The sequence below is a fragment of the Penaeus monodon genome, unplaced genomic scaffold (assembly GCF_015228065.2).
Source record: "Penaeus monodon isolate SGIC_2016 unplaced genomic scaffold, NSTDA_Pmon_1 PmonScaffold_880, whole genome shotgun sequence".
In the NCBI taxonomy this organism is placed as follows: domain Eukaryota; kingdom Metazoa; phylum Arthropoda; class Malacostraca; order Decapoda; family Penaeidae; genus Penaeus; species Penaeus monodon.
This window is the reverse complement of record NW_023664104.1, coordinates 21884-35865: the sequence shown is the minus strand read 5'-3', so window position 1 is coordinate 35865 and position 13982 is coordinate 21884. Positions and strand designations below refer to the sequence as shown.

The 13982-nt window shown below is 26.5% G+C and overlaps 1 protein-coding gene across 1 annotated transcript; it reads left to right on the top strand.

Annotated features, from left to right (window-relative positions):
* The first annotated feature begins 7377 nt into the window (after nucleotides 1–7377).
* LOC119571948 (zinc finger protein 32-like) lies at nucleotides 7378–13745 on the top strand. Its single transcript, XM_037919016.1, has 7 exons — nucleotides 7378–7479; nucleotides 7544–7649; nucleotides 8704–8770; nucleotides 8958–9020; nucleotides 13083–13207; nucleotides 13377–13531; nucleotides 13623–13745. Exons 1-7 carry the CDS (start codon nucleotides 7378–7380, stop codon nucleotides 13743–13745), a joined length of 741 nt encoding a protein of 246 aa, XP_037774944.1.
* The last annotated feature ends 237 nt before the right edge of the window (nucleotides 13746–13982 follow it).

The following is a 13982-nucleotide window of genomic DNA, read 5'->3' as shown; positions in this document are numbered from 1 at the left end:
GTAGATATATTTATGTAAATATTTTATAATATATATATAATATATATATTAAAAATATAATATATATATATATATATATATAAAAATAATTTATACATATAATAATATAATTAAAATCTATTATAGGTATAAATTAATATATTTTTTATTTAAAAAAAATAAAACAAATAAAAAAATTTTTATATATAAATTAAAAATATATAAAAAAAAAAAACAAAAAAAAAAAAAAATATATATATTATAATAAATATTATATATTATATATATATATATATATATATATAATATAAAATTTTGTTTTGGTTTGGTGTGTTGGTGGTTTTGGGTTTTGTTTGGGGTTAATTTTAAATTTTAAATTAAATTGATTTTTTATATATTAATTTTTTTATATATATATAATTATATAAGATATATAAATTTATAATATAAAAAAATATATTATATTATTTTTTTAAGATTAAAATATATAATATATATATTATATTATTAAAAATTATATAAATAATAAATTAAACATAAACCAAAAATATTATTAAAATTTAAATAAATATAAATAAATATATATTAAATATATAAAATATGCATAGAATATATATAATAATATTTTAATATATATAATATATAAATATATATTATTTATATATATAATAATATGGTGTATATAATAGAAAAGATTATAAAATATATATATATTATAATTCTTCAAAAATTATGTGGTTTTTTTACAATAAATAACCGATATTATATTATAATATATTAAAAATTTTTTTTTTTATAAATATATATATATTATATATATATAAAAAAAATATAATATATGATATAATATACACACAAAACCCCCATCTACCTTATTTTAAAATATATTATATAAAATATATATATATTAATTATATATATATATATATATATATATATATATATATATTTTATATATTAAAATATATATATGTTGATAAAAATGTGTTTAAAAAAATAAATATATAATTAAATAATAAAATAAAAATTTTAAAAAAAAAAATAAAAATAAAAATAATCTTTATATTAATTATTAATAATTATATAAATAAATATGTAAAGTATATAAAAAAAAATTCCCGGGAAATTTAAAGAAAAATTTCTTCTTTTTACTATCCCATTATATGTTTGGGGTTTTTTCATAAAAAACATTTAAAAAAAAATGTAAAATTTTATTATATATATATATATATTATATATATTTAATTTAATTATATATAATATTATATAATATTTTTTTTATATATTAATATATATAATTTTTTTTTATATTTTAAAATTATATTATTATATATATAATATAATATATATATATATATATTATATATAATATAATATATTAAATTTTTAAATAATTTTTATGTTATTATGTGGGGAAAGGATATACAATCCATTTATAAATACATTTTTAATTTTTTGATAATTTATAGATTATTATAAAAATTTAATTATATATAATATATATATAATAATAATATATATATATATAAAAAAATATTAAATGTATATATATATTATATTAAAATATATTAATATAATATTATTATATAAATTTATATATATAGAATATTTAACACCATAATAAAGGGGCCCCCCGCCAGGGGGGTATGGGATCCACCCCCTTGTTCAGCAAGATTGTGGTTGGGGGAGCCCCTCTAATTATAAGGGTTTTTAAATATTTTTCTAATACTTAAATTTTTTTAAAAAATAATTTAAAAAACCATCCCTATACCTCATTGGGGGGACCCGAAGAATAAAAAACCCATCTCAGTTGACCCCGGGTTGAGACGTTCCGCCAACAACCATATCTGGGGAAGGCTTGTCAAAAAGGGCCAAAATGGACTCCTAGAAGGTACCCCGGTTGCTTCCAAAAGGCAAAATGGCAGTTCAAGGCCTTGAAGCCGGTTTGGTCCCTTTGCATAGGTATACGCTAAACGCCGTTGAGGGTTCATCCCTGTTGCCCAAACAAATTGTCAGATTTTTGGCGACTCCAGAGATAGGATACCTACCCAAGGTATGTTAAAACCTTTGTCTTCAAGGCCTCCCAAAAGCTTTGGGTCGCTAAAGGGTTCCCCAAAGACCCCGTCCGAATCTTGGGGCTTTTGGCCAGGGGAATTAGGCCTAGGGGGTTCCCTTTTTAAATTCAAGCCGCCACCATGATCAGGGGTGAAAAGTAAACAAGCCCCCCCCCCCAAAATCATGTTGGACTTTGATATGCCTAGGGGGTTCCACCCCGGACTTTTGGCTAGATTGCAATCGTCCAACAAGTGTTAAAATGTTGGTGCAAGGCAAAGCCTTGTCTCCCCCCGAATTAACAGGGGAAAAGTTCGAATCCCCCCCCACACTTTACAGCACTTTCATTACCAGTTTTGTGGCTTGCTATCAGGCCAATAATCTGTGTCGGAATTCCCCCGAGCCAGGATCCCATGCGATTCCCATTACCCAGTCAAACGCCTTTTGAGGGCGAGGAGGTGGGAAACCACGACCAAAACCCCGACGGCTTCCCAATTTCTCGAAGCGCTAGTATACGGTCTATTGTGGACTTGCCAGGTAAATCCAACGCTCCAGCTCGGGGCTTAGTAGGTGGTTGCGGATTTTGCAGAAAAATGTGGGCGAGAACCCTTTCCTGAATTTTGCTGACGTGGGTTTTCCCCGGGAGTGCTACAATCCCAACGACCCCTTTTTCCCTTCCCGAAAGGGTACCAGCCCCTCAGCAGTCAAAAGGGGAAGCCCTCAGATGGCAGATAAAAATAGTAGATAGATAGTAGAACATACATTATAAAAATATATAATAATCTTTTAAAAAAAAGCCTATAAAATCATAATTTGTTCGTGTAAATAAATTCTAATTATTTTTGATGTAAATATGTACATATAAATATATAAAACATTTTTATAATGTGAAAATATGTATATTATATATATTTTATATAATATTATAAAATACATATATATATATTATAATTTTTTATTTTATTTTTGGGGTTTTATTTTGATGGAAAGCATCATTTTTAGAAAATAATACCACCTTGGACCCTCATATTAGGTGACTTTTGATTGAAAATACGAATAGTTATTTTATGTTAACAAAAATATATATAAAAAAAATATAAATATAAATTCCCCCCCCCCAAACCCCCAAAAAAATTTAAATTTTAATATATTATAATTATATAATTATATATATATATAATTTTATTTTTATATCAACTTGTAATATAAATACAATATTTTTTTACAAAACATAAATAGTATGAATGTATATATAAATTATATATATTTAAAAATATATATATATAATATATTATATATATTTATAATTTAATATATATATATATATATAAGAATAAAAAAAAGGGGGAAAAAAAAAAAAAAAATTTTACATGTAATGGGGCCCGACATTTTCTAATACCCGGGTTTTTTTGGAAAAAAAAAGACTTTAGAGAGCTTACAAAAAACCGAGTAACCCTTCAAATAAAAACATCCCTTTTTTTAGACTGCCCTGGTCGCGGAAAGGGGGTCAGAGGCATGGGGATTTAAGCAAACCAACTAATGTCAATTACATACAATGAAAAATGCCAATAAATAAGTATTTCCGAAAGTTTCCATTATATCTTTCTTTTTTAAGACTTTTTTTGGGGAAAAAACCAAATTCATTACGTATTTTCATTTTCCCATCTGTATTTTTAATTCCCGAAAAAAAGAAGACTTTAAAACTAGAAAAAATACATTTATTTAGTATTTTAGCACAACTAATTTAGGCCCAAAAAAATATCTTAAACTTATCCACCTGAGGGGAGCGTGGACAGGAGACTTGGAGGGGGGACGAAGGAGACGGTAGACGCGGAACAAACTTCATGAGGAGAGATTCCGTACGAGAGCGTAAAGCCCGCTGTTTATTAATAAGTATAAGACTCATTTTTTGTCAATATACTTTTACTTTAGAAGCATAAGGTTTGACAGTCGATGTAGCGATAAGAAGTCCGCTGGCCATTAGTGAGTATTATACTCACAAACAATAGGGACCAGTAGTAGAGCTGGATATCATAATTTGGAGTGAATAATTACTGTACGAATTGATGTTGTTATATAATTTTATAATACTAATATATAGCACAATACCAAATGATACACATATTTATAATCACATATGAGTACATAGATATAAATATAATATCATATATTTTAATATATACATATAGTTGCACATATCGTATATCATACACAAACACACACACACACACACACACACACACACACAACACTACAACACACACATATATATATATTATATATATATATATATATTATATTTTATATTTAAATATTTATATATTATATATATATATATAGCATATATATATATATATAATATATATATATATATATACAATTACAATATATATATATATATATATATATATATATATAGACAGATATATATACATGTATATACATATATATTTATATTATATGAACACTATTCAGATACGTTATACATATGATGTATATGTATTAAATGTATGTATATGTATATATAATATATTTATATTTATATATAGATATGTCTGTATATCTATACATATATTTAAGTATATTAAGATATATGTGTATATTTAAGTGTGCATGTATATATATGCAATTATATGGATATATACGTTAAATTTATATATATATACACATATATGTACACTTATATATATATATATATATATATATATAATATATAAATATATATATATATATATATATAGATATTTTAATATATATATAATACTATGTGTTGGTGTGTGTGTTGTAGTGATCCCAAATGCTTGAACAATTGTTAATTATGCTTAGAGCTAAAGTTTGCACAACCATGATTTTAGTTTCAGTAGTGATATTATTTCTTATGTGGTTAAGATATACCAGGGTACCCACTACCTTCCTGTGTATTTTGTCAATGTGTGGTTCAAATGTCATGAATCTGTCTAGATTATTCACTGAAGTGCTCAGTTTGAAGAGCAGCCTTCAAATTCTTTGGTTGTGTCATTGGGAATTCTAGCTATGTTCTGCCGACTATCTATGGATATATATGTGGGTTTAGTTTAAGGCCATTTGTGCCAAAATATAATTTTGTTTGTGTAAGAGTATGTTGAGTGTTTCTTAGTAACGTTGTTTACTGAGTCACTATGAAGAAACTGTGAATCATCAGTGTACTGCACTAGAAGGCAGTTATGGGCTATTGTTGATAAATCATTATGAAAATTGTAAATAGGATCAGACCTAAAATAGAGCCTTGCGGAAACACCAAAAAGGTACTTGTTGTTTTGATGACATATGATTATTGATTCTTTCCGATTGGGTCCCTTGTATCTAAATAACATTTAAACCAAAAGGTATCAATTTCATGATTTACTAATTTGTTAAGAATAATTTCATGGCTGACACTATCAAAAGCCTTAGAAAGTTTACATAATGTGAGTAAATTTACTTGATTTTTGTCCATGTTATCAATCTCATCTGTACTTTGTAGTAAAGCTGTTTCTAAAACCATGTTGTGTTTTAGATAATAAGTTAATGGCCGCCAGGAAACTCGTTAGTTGATTTGCTACATTTTTTTTCAAGACTTTTGGATAATATAGGAAGTATAGTAATGAAGCGATAATCATTTACTTTGGGCTATGTTAATATATCATGTTTCCAAATTGACGAAAAGACATCAATAACCAGAGAGGTGTGAATAATGACCGTCAAATAATGTAAAGTGCGGGGTAAACTATCTCTGATAAAGCACAAAGCAATACTATCTGCATTTGTTTCGCGAAGGTGTTTTATTACTAAGAATATTGTTTGTACTTCCACTGGTTGTTGTCGGAAAAAAATAGTTGTAAGCCTTGCGCGATCTGTGTTTTGTTGTAACGTAGAAGCAACTTTTGCTCGTAACTTAGTTTTCTAATTCATGAAAAAGTCATTAAAATGGTTTGTGCAATCATTAGTGAGGTGTTTGTTGTGAGGCACTACCGTTTTAACAATTTTCCATGTGTTATTAGAATTATATTCAGTGAATTTGTTTCTGAAATAATTTGTTTTTGCACGTTGAATTAGCAATTTTACTTTTTTTTAAAACTTTATAATCTACCTGAAGGGCGGCTAGATTTCTGTTACTTTTAAGGCCTTGGTGGGCATTGTTTCTATCGCTAATGGCTCTCTTGATGTCCTCATTTATCCATGGAGCAGGGGGACGTCTGACGGTTCATGTTACGTAGGGAGCCAGTGCATCAATGCTGCTTTTAATAACTTCCGTAAGAATAAACTTGGTTGTTTACATTATCTGTCAGTGATATATTTGATAGAGTGATTTCTTTAGACAAGATAAACTCGCAGAAAGATTGAGGGTGAGAGACGAAGAGAGAGAGAGACGAAAGAGAGAGAGAGACGAAGAGAGAGAGAGAGAGAGAGAGAGAGATTGGGTAGGGATATATATATATAATATAAAATATATATATAATATATATATATATATATATAAAACATATATATATATATAATATATAATATATATATATATATATATATATTTTATATATATATATAATTAATTTTTACCATATGGAGAGAGAGAGATGGGGGGTAGGGAGAAAAAGAGGGAAAAGAAAGAGAGAGAGATAGAGAGAGAGATGCAGAGAGAAATATAGAGATAGACATTGATAGATAGATAGATAGATAGATAGAGAGAGAAAAGATAAAGAGAGAGAATTATTCATGATGTGAATTTTAAAAGATCTGAGTTTATTTTAAGATCTGAGTTAAATTCAAATAAAAAGATAAAATATTTGGACCATTTCATAAAATATATATATATAATATTATATATATATATTATATTTTATATAATATATAATATATATATTACATATATATATATATATTTTAATTTATATATATATATATAAAATATATATATAATTATATATATATATTATAAAGTATATTTTGGACCATTCTGTTATGCTGAACTGGATTACAAGGTGTCAAACTTAGTATACTATGTAGGAAATTTTGACCCCGATTTAAAAGTTTAATCATTCCTTTTATCTACACAATCACTTATTCGTATAAAATATTTTTTGGTGAGAAGCCAAACCAAGCTGGTCATTTTTATTTTGAATATGTAAACTTTTATATATATTTTTATATAACACTTTTATATAAATACATACACTGTATATATTCATACATATATGCAACTACACATATATGTATTTTTTCTTTTAAATATGTATATATATTATATATATATATATATTATATATATATATATATATATATATATATTTTATATTTTTATTTTATTAGATAAAGAGCTAATAAGTAAAGATGGGAGACGTGGATATGAGATGTGGATGGGAGACGGGGAGATACGCAGACGCGGAGACGTGGAATCAAGCTGCATGGGGGAAGACGTTCGGGACAGAGAGCGTAAGGCTAGCTGTTTAAAAATGAGTATAAGACTCATTTTGTCGAACATTACGTATTACTGTAGAAGCATAAGGCGTCTCACAGTCCAGGCAGCGAATATAAGGTCCGGTGGCCCTTTCGTGAGTGTAAGACTCAACAAAAGAAGGAAACCAAGGAGGGCTACCACATATGTAAATATATAAAATATTATATATATTATATATAATATAATATATATAATATATAATATATATATATATTAATATATATATCTAATAATATATATATTAATAATCTTATTAATATATATTATATAATATATAAAATATATATATATAATATAACATTATATACGTATTCATACGCGAACGTCAATTAACCCGGATTCAACTACGCGAACGGAAAGCGAAGCCAAAGCCTCGTCCCCCTTCAACTAAAGAGAATTTTTTAAAAAGTTAATTATTAGTTTCTTTTTTTGTCTTTTTTTTCTCTTCGATTTTCCGAGAGGTTTTAAAGGGAGGAGATGAGAGGCAAGTAAGATAAATAAGATAATAAGTAGATAGATAAACCCGATGGAAGGTAGAGGATAAATAGATAGATGAATAGATCGATGAATTGATGGATAGATAGATAGATGATTAAATAGATAGATAGATTGATAGATGAATAGATGGACAAATAGATGGTTTAATCATATAGATAGATAAATAGAAAGAGAAAATAAATTTATTAAAATTTGATTGATTCTTTTATTAAATTTATTTACTATTATTATTATTATTATTTTATTATTTACTATTCATTTTATTTTTTATTATTCATTGTTATTTATTATTTACTTTTTATTTGTCATTATTTTATTATTTTTTTATTCTATTACTTATTATTTCATTGTTTATTATTATCTTCCTTTACTCATTATTTTAGCAAGATAAGATAAGATAACATTTCTGATTGATTTCCTTGTTTGATAAAAAAAAAGAAAAAAGTTTTAAAATTACATTATTTAAACCCTTTATTTTGCAATGATTACGTATATAAACCAAAGCCCTTGGTTGTAGATTTATATGCGTATTAAACACGGTTAGTAATTTTGAACTTTTTAGACGCCACAATTGACGTGCCGACTACCTCGGTTTATTTTGCCCCTGTTATGCGCTCCACAACAAAGGAACACAAGCACTGCCCCCCGTTTAACACTACGCAAATTGACTTTTTCTAGTCTTTGTTTTTTTATGCTCCCAGGTAATTCCCACGAGGAAAGGGCATTTTTCACTTCTACTATAACAGCTTCTCACCATACTCCCCAGGTGTTGGTTCAACACAAGGCATGCTATGGTTGTCGTGTTGTTTCCGCCTGGACGCACCAAACATAGTGAACAACAATAATATATGGTAGATTCCACCGAGAAACTGGAATCATTATCTTTTTCATCTCTCTTCTATCTACGTATTTATTTGCACCACCATATCCCTTGCAATAATCTTGAAACCATCAGATTTTTTATAGCTCGCGTGGTTGTCTCCCTGGGTGAGAGGGGCGCGGGCTCCCGGGCACAGAGGTTAACATTGATAAACAATACCATTTTGCGGCACACAAATAAGCAACAATTTACCATACAAAAAACACACCACAAAAACACATAAATACACTGTGTGATAACTAGTATGAAATTAGAAAAACTTTACCTGGCCCGTTTCCTAGCAGCACGTGGCGTTTTTTCCCTAACTCGATCCGTATCTCTAAGTAAAACAAGTACAGGGTTAAAAAGAAAAAAAAAAAGAAAAAGAAGAAGAAATTTGGGTATATGCATAGTTTCTCTCACAAATATGCAATAATGTTTCTAGTCAAATATATCATCACCTTGCAATCAGGGTTGTTCTAAGTCCTCTGCCATTATCTAGACCAACATATATGGTAAGTAGAGTTAAACTCTATACTGTTATATATATATACACTCATATACGTATACTATCATATATATATACTACTATATATATATGTAACTTATACTATAATAACACTAATATCGTATATATACGAGTATATGTATACATAAGGGTCAATTAATCTTTACCATACGAAGAGAGAGAGAGAGAGAGAGATGGACGGATGGGGAGCAATAAAGAGAGGTAGAGACGAGAGAGACTGAGACGAGAGACGAGAAAGACGAAGAGAGAGAGTGCGGTAGGGATACTCATATATACGTATTGCATTATATATATTATTCAATCTTTACCACCATGGAGAGACGCAGAGATGAGGGTCAGGGAGAAAAACGAGAGAACGACGAAAGACGCGAGTAGAGAGACGATTTTTTCAACAATCTGATTTTTTTCTGATTTATTCAAGGGTTCGAGTTATTCAAAAGATATGAGTTATTCAAATCAAAAGATAGATATGTTTGGACCATTTATATATAATACATACATACAGACCTCATAACTCTGTTGCGCAGAGCTGTTTGCAGGATGAACAATCTTAATATAATATATATATATATATAATATATATATAGATATATATAGATTTAGATATATATATATAGATAGATATATATATACATATATATATTATATATATATATATAATATACATATATATATATTATATATATATATATATATACATACACACACACACACACACACACCACACATCGATATATATATATATTATATTATATATATATATATTATATATATATATTATATCTATATAATATATAATATATATATATAGTATGTGTGTGTGTGTGTGTGTGTGTAGTGTGGACTGCCATTGTCTGTGTGTGTGTGTGAGTGTGGAAGGAGATGGAAAACTTTGTTTTCTCTTGAATATGTATAATTTTATAGATATAGATATTTATAACATTATTACATATGCATACACTGTATAATATAATCCTTATCTTCATATACTAGGTACTACTTCTGTGAATATGTATATATGTTTATGTTTAAAAAAAATGTATAAAATTAACATACATACAAATATCCATGTGTATATGTACATATCTAATCTATCTATCTATCTATCTATCTATTATATACATATATATATATATAATATATAATATATATATATATATATTATATATATATAATATATATATATATATATATATATAATAAAACATACACTCTAACATTAATATATATATGAATATATAGATGAAAAGTTACTATATATAGATATATGAATATATATAAAATAGATAAATATTTATGGAGAGAGAAAGAGTTATGTATAGAGATATGTACATATAGATATCGTATATATGTATATAAACACATACATATATTGGACATATTTATATAGTCTATATATACAGATTACATATATTACCTATGCATTATATTTTGTGTTTCTGTACACATACACAACCACACACCCACACACAACACACACACACACACACACACACACACACACACACACACACACACATATATATATTATATCTAATATTATATATAGATATATTATATATATATATATATATACATATATATAATTGTATATATCATATCTATATATATATTTGAATTACCTGTTATATGATAAATATATGTTTATATAAGTGAATGTATATACTATAGATGGATACATATATTATTTAAAAAAACATATGTTATGGTATGCTTGTATATATATATATATATAATATATATATAGATATATATATCTATATATATTAATTTGATATACATATATATCTATATATATATATATATATATATATATTATAGATATAATATATATATACACACACACAACACATATATAATCTATATATATATATATATATATAATTTATTATATTATTAATATATATAATATATATTATATATAATATTAATTTTTTAATATATATATATATATATATATATATATACAATAACAAAAATATATATAATATATATCTATATTATAAAATTTATATATATTTTAATATATAATATATATTTATATTTATATTTTATATATTTGTGGGGTGTAAAAAGTATGCTCTTTAACATATTTTTAAATATTTATGTGAAATAAATATATATTTTTTCATTATTTATTTTTAGTGTGTGATTTGTGTTATTTTTATAATATTTATAATAAATATTTATGTATTAAAATTTATTTATGATTTGTTTAAAATTTATTTTATTTTTAAAATTATGTATATATATTTAAATTATTTACTTTATATACATATATTAGTTAAATATTATTTTTTAATTTTGTATTATAAAATAATATTTATTTATATATAAAATTATTATGAAAATTTTAAATATGTTAAAAATATATTTTTTTATTTAAAAAATTTCTATCTTTATCTATCTATTATCCATATCTATTATGTATATATATATATAATATATTAATAATTTTATTATAAAATATATATATATATATAAAATTATATATAATTTTATATATTTTTAAATAATATATATATTATATTTTTTATTATTTATAAAATATAAAAATATTATAATATATTATATAAAAATATATATATATATAAATTATATTTTATAATGTATATGAAAAATTAAATGCTTCTATATTTTTAGTATATAGTGATGTAGTATATGGCTTAAATTTTTTTTTTTAGTTTTGATGTTAAAGCAGTCTGTTTTTTTAGTTCTTTTTCCGTTCACGGGTTGAGATGAGTGTCCTGTGATGGGATGTTTTTGCCCCACTCAGGGGAGGAAAATGGGTTGGCCCCCCGGGCCCGTCAAAAAGAGTCAGCAAGATTTCCCGAAATCCCTGCTGGAAAATTAAAGAGGAACCACTTTTTAGGAGATGAAACAAGAAATATGTGTGTAACATAAATGATAATAAAGTTTTTTTTCAAAACCCTTTCGATCTAGACATGAGGCCATGCAAAAACTCATGTAATTTGGGTTTAAAAGTTGTAATGACATGTCAAAAGTCCCCTTTGGGGGCTAAGGATGGGGAAGACGTTTTCATCGATGGGGTTTTAAGTGATTTAGGAAAGATTTGAAGGAAGAACCCAATAAAAGGGGAATCCATAAGAAATGTTTTGCAGTAGGTGTGTGAAAGGGAAGTGCCAAAAGAGTCAAAATCACCTTTCACGGGGAGTCCCAAAAGGAAAAGCCATACAACTGGAGATTTGCAAAAAGGCTTCCCCATCCAAAAGGATTAGAAAAGCATTTTTGAGTACACCAGAGGGAACCCATACAACTGTGAGATTTGCACAAGGCCTTCCCATATGAATCTAGTTTTTTTAAATCATATGAAAAATGCTACAAAAAAAAACCATTCGCTATGAACTTTCAACAGTCCATTCCCCAAAGCAAATCGGGTGAAAAGGGGAAAAAAAAAGAAAAAAATACTGGAACTTGCAGTAGAAATTTTTGAGAGAAGTATTTTGTCGCCATTAGAATATAAAAAAGAGAACCATACATCTGTGAAATTTGCAAAATCCCTTCTTATTGAAAGTTTTTTGGTGGCCATGAGAACACATAAAAAGGGAGAACCATACAATTTAAATTTTAAAAAAGATTCCCAAACAAATCTAAAGTAGCAATTCAATGAGAGTACATAAAAGAGAAGCCTAAAAATGTGAGTTTTGAAACAAAAAAAACTTTTCGCATAGAGCAAATCTGCGCGTCAAGGAGATTGCCAAGGGAAACCCCCTACAGTGTGAGTTTTGTAAAAAAGGTTTTTCAGAGAAATATCGTCTAAAAATCAATGAGAGTCATAAAAAAGAAAAGCATACGCGTGAGATTTGCAAAAGGGCCCCTTTATATAAAGAAAGTCTGGGGTTTATATGAGAATGCATAGAAAGGGGGAAAACAACAGTTGTGAGATTTGCAAAAAGGCCCTTTTCTTTTTGAAAAATCATTAGTTAGGCAATGAGAGTGAACAAAAAAAAATCTACCACTGTCAGTTTGCAAAAAGACTTCTCAGAAAAATCAAACCCATAATCCACATAGAGTACACAAAAGAGAAGCCATAAGCTGGAGATTTGCAAAAAGGGCCTTCTCACGCGAATTGTCAAGAAACCCACATGAGAGTACCAAAAAAAGGAAAAGCCAACGGGCTGTGAGATTTGCAATAATTTTTCTCATTAAAAAGTAATCATAACCCAGAGAGTTTACCGGAGAAACCATATAGCTGTGGTTTTGCAATAAAGATTTCTCATATAAATCTAGCCAAATACAACTATAGAGTACATAAAAGGAGAGCCATCATCTGTGAGTTTTGCAAAAAGGGGTTTTCACAGAAAGGTAGTCTAGTGGGACATAAGAATACATAAAAAGGGAAAAGCCAACGGCGGAGTTGTAAAAAGGTTTTTTGCTTAAAAAGGGGGTTTTTAGTAAAGCACACAAGATACATAAAAGGGGAACCAAAAGCCAGATGCTTTTAGTATTAAAAGTTTTTTTTTTTGTTTGTGTTGGGTATGTTATTTTTAATATGTAGTTTTGTAAATTTATTCAAGTTTCTCGATAGATTGGTGTTAGTCCCCCATAGACTATCCACAGCACTTTTGTCA

What these genes read in the sequence shown, in the direction of transcription:
- LOC119571948 (XM_037919016.1), top strand. Translation starts at nt 7,378, where the DNA reads ATGGGAGACGTGGATATGAGATGTGGATGGGAGACGGGGAGATACGCA. An exon ending in AGACGTTCGGGACAGAGAGC is followed by an intron (nt 7,480 to 7,543) that starts GTAAGGCTAGCT and finishes GTATTACTGTAG; the next exon opens with AAGCATAAGGCGTCTCACAG. An exon ending in TCTCACCATACTCCCCAGGT is followed by an intron (nt 8,771 to 8,957) that starts GTTGGTTCAACA and finishes TGAAACCATCAG; the next exon opens with ATTTTTTATAGCTCGCGTGG.